General features: G+C 42.5%; 1 protein-coding gene across 5 annotated transcripts in view; it reads right to left on the minus strand.

Moving 5' to 3' along the window:
- The window catches only part of PRR16 (proline rich 16), a 244,072-nt gene extending 235,767 nt beyond the window's left edge, over positions 1–8,305 (minus strand). For 3 of the 5 annotated variants that reach the window (XR_009452588.1, XR_009452589.1, XM_059693796.1), the window contains exon 1: positions 7,247–8,305. Coding sequence is in view for 1 of the 5 variants with exons in the window: in XM_059693796.1 (XP_059549779.1) it covers positions 7,247–7,405 (159 nt within the window). In the remaining 4 variants the exon portion in view is untranslated. The remainder of the gene's footprint in view (positions 1–7,246) is intronic. The other 2 variants (XR_009452590.1, XR_009452591.1) reach the window with 2 other exon arrangements.
- Between the last annotated feature and the right edge of the window lie 1,234 nt (positions 8,306–9,539).

Raw genomic sequence — 9,539 nt, forward strand, 5'->3', positions numbered from 1 at the left:
GATCTACATAACAGTTATGATATAATACTATTCAAGAAAGCAGAAATCACTGTGTATAGTTTCATAATTTTCCATGACTTCATCTATCCTATATAATAAAAGTGTAATATGCAAATTGACCATCACTCCAACACACAAGATGGCCGCCCCCATGTGGACACAAGATGGCCATGACAAGATGGCCAGCAGGGGAGGGCAGTTGGGGGCGACCAGGCTGGCAGGGGAGAGGAGCTGGGGGTAACCAGGCCAGCAGGGGAGGGCAGTTAGGGGTTACCAGGCTGGCAAGAGATGGCATTTAGGGGAGACCAGGCCAGCAGTGGAGGGGAGTTAAGGGCAAATGGGCCGGCAGGGGAGCAGTTAGGCATTGACCAGGTTGGCAGGGGAGTGGTTAGGGGTTATCAGGCTGGCAGGCAGGTGAGCGGTTGGGAGCCCGCAGTCCTGGATTGTGAAAGGGATGTCCGACTGCCCATTTAGGTCCGATCCCATCGGACATCCTTCGAGGGGTCCCAGATTGGAGAGGGTGCAGGCTGGGCTGAGGGACACAACACCCCCCCCCCCCCGCACAAATTTCGTGCACCAGGCCTCTAGTGTTAAAATATTCATACAAAAAAACAAAGAAAATATAGTCAAGTGTTCAACATATCTATTTCTGTGTAACACTAAGGATAATTTTTATTTCACCTTTAAAATTTTGAGATTCCCTCCCCTGCCCCTCAACCAAAATTCTATAGCATACTGTATTGCTTCTGAAATTAGAAAAAGAAGAAAAGTTCTTTAAAAAATTACCACTTTGGCAGTTAGGTTGAGAGAGGGATGCATGGGTGGAGCACAGCAATGATGGGAACATGTCATTATACATTTGTCCACACCCATAGAATGCTGCCTAGCAAGAGTGAACCATAATATAAACTGCAGACTTTGGGTGATAATGATGTGTCAATGTAGGCTCATCAACTACAAACAAATGTACCCCTCTGGTGGGAGATGTTGATAATGAAAGAGGCTATACCTGTGTGGGGATATGGGATATATAGGAAATGTCTGTACCTTCCCCTCAATTTTGCTCTGAACCTAAAACTGCTCTAAAAAAATAAATAGAATCTTTTTTTTTTAATATATTTTATTGATTTTTCACAGAGAGGAAGGGAGAGAGATAGAGAGCCAGAAACATCGATGAGAGAGAAACATCGATCAGCCGCCTCCTGCACATCTCCTACTGGGGATGTGCCCGCAACCCAGGCACATGCCCTTGACCGGAATCGAACCTAGGACCCTTCAGTCCGCAGGCCGACGCTCCATCCACTGAGCCAAACCGGTTTCGGCAAATAGAATCTTTTAAAAAAAATATATTTTATTGATTTTTTTACAGAGAGGAAGGGAGAGGGATAGAGAGTTAGAAACATCAATGAGAGAGAAACATCGATCAGCTGCCTCCTGCACACCTCCCACCGGGGATGTGCCCGCAACCAAGGTACATTCCCTTGACCAGAATCGAACCTGGGACCCTTGAGTCTGCAGGCCGATGCTCTATCCACTGAGCCAAACTGGTTAGGGCAAAATAAATAGAATCTTAATGAAATAAATAATTAAATTTATTTTTAAAGAAAAAGTTTCCTTTTTTGTTTTCTAATATGTTGTTTTTCAGCTTGATGTTAGTTATAAATATTTCAATCAGAAATGAATCAGTAGTCTATTGGAATTTAGCCCCTCTAATTCTCAAAAATCGCCTAAGGAATTTTTCATGATTAGTTCTATAGAAGTTTCTGTAGTTAAATTTATTTGGGGAAAATATATTTTATTCAAACTTTTATTGAATATTTTCTCCTACAGTTTGATTTAAATACCTAAGATCCTCAGAGCAGTAATAGTAGAGAAAAACAAAAAAACAAAAACATAACCGGGGTAACAATAAAACCTATTAGATTGGTTTTATTATCTATTATTTCACTATTACCTGGAGCAAACATTTATTTCTTACTTTAGTCTTGAATGGTTCTCTGCATTGGCAATAAAGACAGTAAAAGATGGTTATTGGTTATCTTTATTTTCTCAGAACCATTATGCATTTTCAGTAATATGCTAAGTTATCATGCTTAAGAAAAGAAAAATTAGAAAGCATTTTAGCATTTGGTAAGCATACTCCAGTTTGGGATGTAGACTGTTGAACTGAGTAGTAAAAAAACAGAAATTGCTACAATTGAATGAACTGAGCAATTTCACTCATTCACAACTTTAGAACTTGGAAAGCAATCGAGATTATTCTTTATAATTTGTTTTTGTAATGAATTTACATGCACAGACTCATGAATCAAAAAATGGTAGGATTTCCTAGAGCAATAAACTAAACAACTTTAAATAGATAAACCATTAAAAAAAAAACACCACACACTTAAAAACAAAAATATATTGAAGATAATTGTTAATTCTGTTTTCATCAGCCCCCAAATGGATTGTTTCCTATGGGTTTTCAAACTTTTCAAAATTAAACTTATTTTTAATTTGTTTCTGTTTATGAAAAATTATGGGTGCTCTCCAATCCACAGCCACAATGCTGACACACCTTCCCACCCATGAAGTCCATGAGTGATCCCAGGGCACTGATCTTAACTGGTTCCCGGTTCCTACATGATAGTTTTGTCTACGCACAAGGCTTAGCCATATATGCATATATATCTTCAACCCACAGAGCAACCTTGTCACTTAAAATGATAAATTGCAACACTGTGAAAATGTTCCATGTTATAATCAGTCTAAACTAAAATAGAATTCACCTAAAGTAGCAATGAATTTTGTTTCCAAATAAAAGGCTGTTTATTACATATTCCAATTTCTCTCTAACTAATGAGATCTGTGATCCCACATTAACACACCCATTTGATGCAAAACAGTTCACCTCACCAGTGAGTTCTTCATAAAAGAACAGGCAAATTGGTACCTAGAGATGTCAGGTTATTTGAGAACTATTTTTAAAAAGCAATGGGTCTTTTTTCTACATTTCTAAAAATGGATGATCCCACACCTAAAAACCAGTAATAGTTAATTTTAACCCTAAAACTCTAGAGTTTTGCCACTATTTTTTTTCAGTGTAGAAAAGAGCAACATGGATTAATCTTGTACTAACTTCCTATTCATTCCTATTTCCTGTTAATTCCTTCTCCTCTCTATCTTTTCAAATCTCATTCACATCTCAAAAAAAAAGATCCAAAATTTTCCTTTTTGACCTTCCATTTTCCCAAAGAACTTATCCTTCATAAAAATCTCCAGTATTTTGCCCTAGCTAGTTTGGCTCAGTGGGTAGAGTGTTGGCCTTCAGACTGAAGGGTCCCAAGTTTGATTCTGGCCAAGGGCACATGCCTGGCCTGCGGGGTCGATCCCCAGTAGAGGGCACTCAGGAGGCAGCCGATCAATGATTCTCTCTCATCATTGATGTTTCTATCGCTCTCTCCCCCTTCCTTCCTCTCTAAGATCAATAAAATATATTTTTAAAAAAATCTCCAGTATTTAGTTGTAACACTTGGGATCTCTTGTATATGGCACTGATCCTTTTTTTTAATCATGGGAATCTGAATAAATTGTTTCTTAAAATTCATATCTCATCATCTTTTTAAAGCTTCTACTCTCTCCATCAAAGGTTTATCATACTACTAAGTACATAGCAAGTACTGGTTTATTAATCTACATATACTCACTCTTATTCTCAATTCTGCTTTATTTCCCCTATTAGATCATAGTGAGAGTGGCCACTAAACGCAGTAATGCCTTTTTACACTATTGATGTTCAAAGACATAATAAATGCATCGCAAACTAACCTTCTGAGCACACTGAGACTAGAAATTATAATTTATTCATCTTGGTAACACTAAAAGATAATATAGTATATAGCAGGTGCTGAATAAATAGGTTGAATTATATTTAAGGCTTTTCCATTGTAATACAGAAGACCAAAACACCTTTATTACTTTTGAAAAGTAAGGTTATTTGAGGTTTTACTAAATTCTGAGGACAGAATAAAACTGCTCTTAAACTTTGTAGAAAACCTGTTCCTCTTCTTTTAATATATAATCTAATTATAAATGGTTAAGCAATTCTTAAATAACTAGTCATAAAAACACCAAAAATAATAATGGAGTTTTGTTACTAATTATTGGCATTGCAAGAAGCTACTATTATGTTCAAATTGACCATACTACCTGAATTTTCAGGTTAAATAAAGTTCAGAAAACTTCTAAAAAGAAAACCAATTTCAAAATACTCTGAAACAAAAGTCCAATATTGTTGTTGAAGAGTTTATGCAAAAATAAAGAGCAGAATATTTAAAAAATATATTGCATTTTTGATAGAATAAAAAAGGAAAGTAAAACAAGTATCATGTTCACTGATACAGCAATCTAGTCATAATAGCTTTTTAATTTCTGTGCTAATTTAATAAGAGTTCTCTGCTCACTTGTATCAAAATATATTAAGGCCTACAAACACAGCATTGCCAATAAAGGAATTAGAATTCTAAGTATAAGAGTTTATATTTAATAAATGTCAATGATAATCTGTCAGAATTTTGAGTATAACAACTGATGAATTTATAGTGACATTTATATTTATAAGTCATAACTATAGAGACGAATAAAGTTTATAATTTACAAAGTTTTCAGTTACTCCTCCATTAAAAACTACATCAAAGACATGTTCAGTCACATGTGCACTATTATCTTTGAAAGATAAATGCTGGACAACTGCAAAAGGTTATAGGTTAAACATGCCCTATAAATATTTTGTTCTCGAAATATCTCTCATATTACATAAATAGCCAACATTTCCAGATTCAGCCATAGTATAATACAATTCCATCTGCAGACCTAGGATGATGATATCCTCACAAAAATAATTAACAATCACAGCACATCATTTATCACTCATAAATTTCACTCTCAGGGGTGAGATTTTTACCCCAACAGGCCCTGGCAGCCAATCACACTTCCAAAGCATCAAGCAAAATTTTATCTCTAGATCTGTTTAGAAGACAGATCCTTTCATTTACTTGGTTGCACATTATCTATGCTTTTTCATTCCTTTTATAAACTATCTGTTTCCCCCCTTAAATATTCTCCAGTAAATGAAAACACAGAAAGAGTAAAAGGAAGAGATATTCACAGACTCCTTGCTTTATTTCTTTGTGATTCTAACCAAGAGCCTTAGGGAGGTTAAAAGTTTCACGATAGCTCTACATGATCTCCCAATATTGACAGAATAACGAGGCAAAACAGCACCACGACCATGTGCAGTTTCTTGTCATTTATTCTGTCTCAAGTAGGAAATGAAGTGACACATCGTAAGAAAGGATATGCCCATAGATGAGGAATTTGATTGACTGACTACCTTTCTCTTAAGCTCAACCTCCTCGATAAGACAGTAAATATGTTACGTGCTGATGTAGGTTTTCCACATGCCCCACCACCCCCCCCGCCCGCCCCGCCTTAGAAACCTCAACAACTATAAAGCACAGTTCTGCCAAAAGGAACATGCCCAAATTTGTTCATTTTTACAACGTCATAATGTCTCAGATGAAAACACAGCCTGCCAAAAATGTCAAATGAAAGGATAACAAAGAAATGAGCAGCATCTTTAGACTTGAATTTGAATGCATAAACTCGCCATCTGTCAACCAGTTGTGAAGTAATGATCCTCGAGAAGCCCTGCAAACATGAGCAAGTTTTATCCTCACATCTATCAGCTCCATCAATCTCCACTCTCAGGACCGCAGCAGTAATTATGCTCTGCCTGTGGAACACCTACAGGAATGGCATTTGCCATGGCAAACAGAACTCTGCCCATGAATGGGCCATTTCAGCAGACTTGCATTTGCTCATAGAGGTAATGGGGATGGGGGAGAGGAAGGGTGGGCGGGGTGGTAGGTGGGGAGGTCTCTTTCCTCACATTTGGATTGGAAACTGGACAGAGGAGGTTAATCTCTAGAGGCCAGACATCCAAACAACCTTCAATTTCCTCCCACTTGGTCTCAGAAACAAGATTACAATTTTGGACCTAGACTAAGCCCCCACCCTTTCCCGTCCCGCCTCTGCACCACCACCTCAGAAGTTACAGTCTTAGCTCTGGAGCAACTGCGGGGTGCGTCCTCCCAGACGGAGAAGCACACCGGGCGCCCATTCAGTAGCAGAACAGTGGGCTGGGACTCTGCCACCAGCTCTGCGACTCCAGCAGCTGCCAGCCGGCTCGCGGGAGACCCACCCCTCCCAAGCCAGTCTTCGCCCCCGCCTGGAGCAGCAGCCTGATTTACGCAGCTCAGCCCAGATACTGCCTCCGCTTCTTTCTCTCCGGTGGTGGGAGGGCAGAAGTGGCATAGATGGGGAGCGGGAAAGAACCAAAACAGTCCCGGTTCCCAACAGCAAGTGGCAAGACCCTGGCACACGTACAACACACACACACACACACACACACACACACACACACACACACACACACACACACACACCACGGATGCGCCAAGCTCCCCAGGTTCCATGCCAAGTGGGAGACAAGAAGGAAGGGGGTGGAGGAGAGGCCCAGAGTTACTAGGAGAGACATTCGCAGGAGGGCAAGAGGTGCCTCAGAAACTGCGAAAGTGAGAAAGTCCCAGACCCCCTCCACATCCCCAAGTCTGGGCTCTCCTGCCAGCAACCGGGTTCCCTCCTTTCCAGCGGGGCTCAGAGGGTGGGGAGGAGAGCTGGAGACGAGGCTCCCCTCCCCCCCCCCCCGGCTGCCCTCCCCGGCCTGGACCAGGGCCCGGAACCCGGCCCCCTTTCAGCTCCGGCTTGGGGAGGCTGCCAGGCAAGGACAACTTGCCAAAGGAGCCCAGGTGAGCAAGAGGGCAGGAGAGGAGCAGCTCGCACGCTCCGGGCCGGGCTGCTCATGTCTCCCTCGGTCGACACACCCCCGTTAGCCCCCTCCACCGACATCACACACACACACACACAGAGATCTGGAGACACGCGCGCGCTCACCCCTCCCACTATCCCAGGTCCATCGATTAAAACACTAGTTGATTTCTTCCTGTTTTGTTTTTTTTTTTTTTTTTTTTTAAAGTACAGCAACTCTTCTCAGGAGCCCGCAGGAGCAAAGAAAGTCTGTCTGCAGGCTTCTTAGTATAGTTTCCTGGGAATTAAGAAATCGGGCGGTCCCTAGTGAAAACCGGACCGACACCCCCAGGGGGCAAAAGGGGCCGTGCTCCTTCCCCACCCCTGCGCCGCTCACCTCCTTAAGTTCCTTGGCCACGTCCTTCAGGTCGCCCAGGACTAACTCCAAATCCTCCACGATGATCTTGATCTGTTCCTTCACCTTGGTCTTGGAGCCTGCCGGCGGTCCCTCGGCGAGAGAGGACGAGGAGGGGGTCCCCTTGGACTTGGAGGACATTCTTTGGGGCCAAACGAGGCAGGTCAGCGGAGGCGGGCAAGCGGAGGCTCCTGCGCGCCCCCGTCCCTGGCGCTGCTGCGACCGCTGCCGCCCCAATCGCCCAGCATCTTGGAAGCACTCTGAGCGGCGGCGGGTGGCTGCGCTCGGCGCTCGGCCCGGCGGCCGCACTGTGGTGCTGCCATCAACTCCCCGAGACGCGGCGCTCGGCGCGGGGCTGCAGACGGGCGAGCAGCGCGCCTGCGCCTCCGCCCGCCGCCGCCCGCCGCTCGCGCACAGCCGCGCGCGCTCCCTGCCCCGCGTGGGGAAGCCGGCCGCGGCGCCCAGGGCTGTCAGCTGCAGTCCCCGCCGCGGCACTTCCCTCCGGGATCTCTCCCGGAACCCCTGGGCCTCAGAGGGCGGGAAGACAAGTTCCTGCCTTTCCCACCCCCATGTCTGGATCCTGAAAAGCCCTCATCCCCGCAGCCTCTGTCTTCTCACATCTAGACTAGATTCCTCCTGCTTCCCCCTGGAGCAGAGACCCACCACGCTTTCCGATCAAGTCAGAAAGTCGCATAAATCGGGCCAAGAGTTGGATTTAGGGTCAGTAAAGCGACCCTACGTGTTTATCCAGGACCCAAGTATGTCCAGAAGGCCTCCAATCATTCTCAAAGCGACTAAGAGGTCCACAGAGGTGTTCTTACTTCTGCAGAAATAAATAGCAACCGCTCGCCCCCTGGAATCATGAAATCAAGCAGTGTTCTTGAAAGAGGTTGCCCAACCCCTTGGATTCCACAAAACTAACAGCGGGTTTATTAATTTTAAGTCTCTACACCAAAAATCCCCTGGAAGACTGTCTGAGTCATCTTGGCTGTACTTATCTGGGACAGCGATCCCTTTTTTTTTCTATTTTTTTAACTGTCCTTCCTCTTTTCGTGACCTATGCTGATGTATGTTTTGGCCAGAGGAGAAAAGTACCCTGTTTGGATCTTCTCTTGAAGGAGCTGAATAAGAGTCTGCCTGGGACTTTTCTTCCCTTTTTCTTTCCCTCCCTCCATTTCAAATCTCCTGCTATTAACTAAATAGGAAATAACTTCCTGATGGTTCTGTCAAAAGGACCCAGGGAGGGGAATTAATGGGAAGCCTTCAGTTCCATTCTCAGTAGGTAGCTACCATTCTCATTACCTAAGTTTTCATTTCCTTAGTAGCAAACCCATGGGTTATTAGCTACTGACCTGGCAGACTGGTTTCTTTTATTTTCTTCTGGGAACACTATTCCAAATCATTATTTTAATAGGTTTTGAATTTGGTCATGTCTTAGTAGGGCTTTCTGCTTCTTGCTGCTCACACTCCAGGTCTATCCAACACACTTTTATCACATGAAGACAATCCTGACTGCTCTCCTCTTCCCAGTTCCTTAAGCCCCTCATAATCCATCACTGTCATCATTCTAAACAAGACATCTTGACACAATCTTTGGGAGTCATATTTGAAATATGAAATAAAAAGGAGACAACATTAAAAATAGAAACTTAGAAGTTGTGTCAAATGAATAACAGCATGGAAAAGCCAGTGGAAATAGAAGGTGGAAAACAGAGGCCTCTGGAATGGAACTAAAATAAAGAATAAAAGAAGCAGCCTGCAGTAAGCAAATCGGAGAGAAGAAAAGAGAAGAAGTAATTACAAGTGTTAAATGAACAATATGCTTGAGTTCTTTGAGGTTGAGATAAAAGATTTTTTTTAAAGTTCTTTTATCTCTGTAGGCCCTTTACTTGATAAAGATGTAACAATGGAAATAATTGTACCATGGTTACAAACTCCCACACTGGAAATCCCTGATCTTTAATGATATTCTTACTTTTCATATCTGAATAAAGATGAATGGTCAGAAATAATCGCAGATAATATGAGAAAGACGAGAAGGTGCTGCTCCTCTAGATTTGAATATTTGACTTTCAATAGTAGGCAAGTGAATAGGAAAACTCCAAAACCTCAAAATAGAATGACTTTAGGGAAGAATATTGAAGAAGAGAGAATTGGTGTTTTCCTTCCCACTGGTAAAATAACCATCTTACAGTATAAGAGTATTTCCATGATACTATGAATTACCTTCACTACAGATTGAAAACAATTTGTTGTCCTACAATATTTACTGTTA

Source organism: Myotis daubentonii, chromosome 4 (assembly GCF_963259705.1).
Source record: "Myotis daubentonii chromosome 4, mMyoDau2.1, whole genome shotgun sequence".
In the NCBI taxonomy this organism is placed as follows: Eukaryota; Metazoa; Chordata; class Mammalia; order Chiroptera; family Vespertilionidae; genus Myotis; species Myotis daubentonii.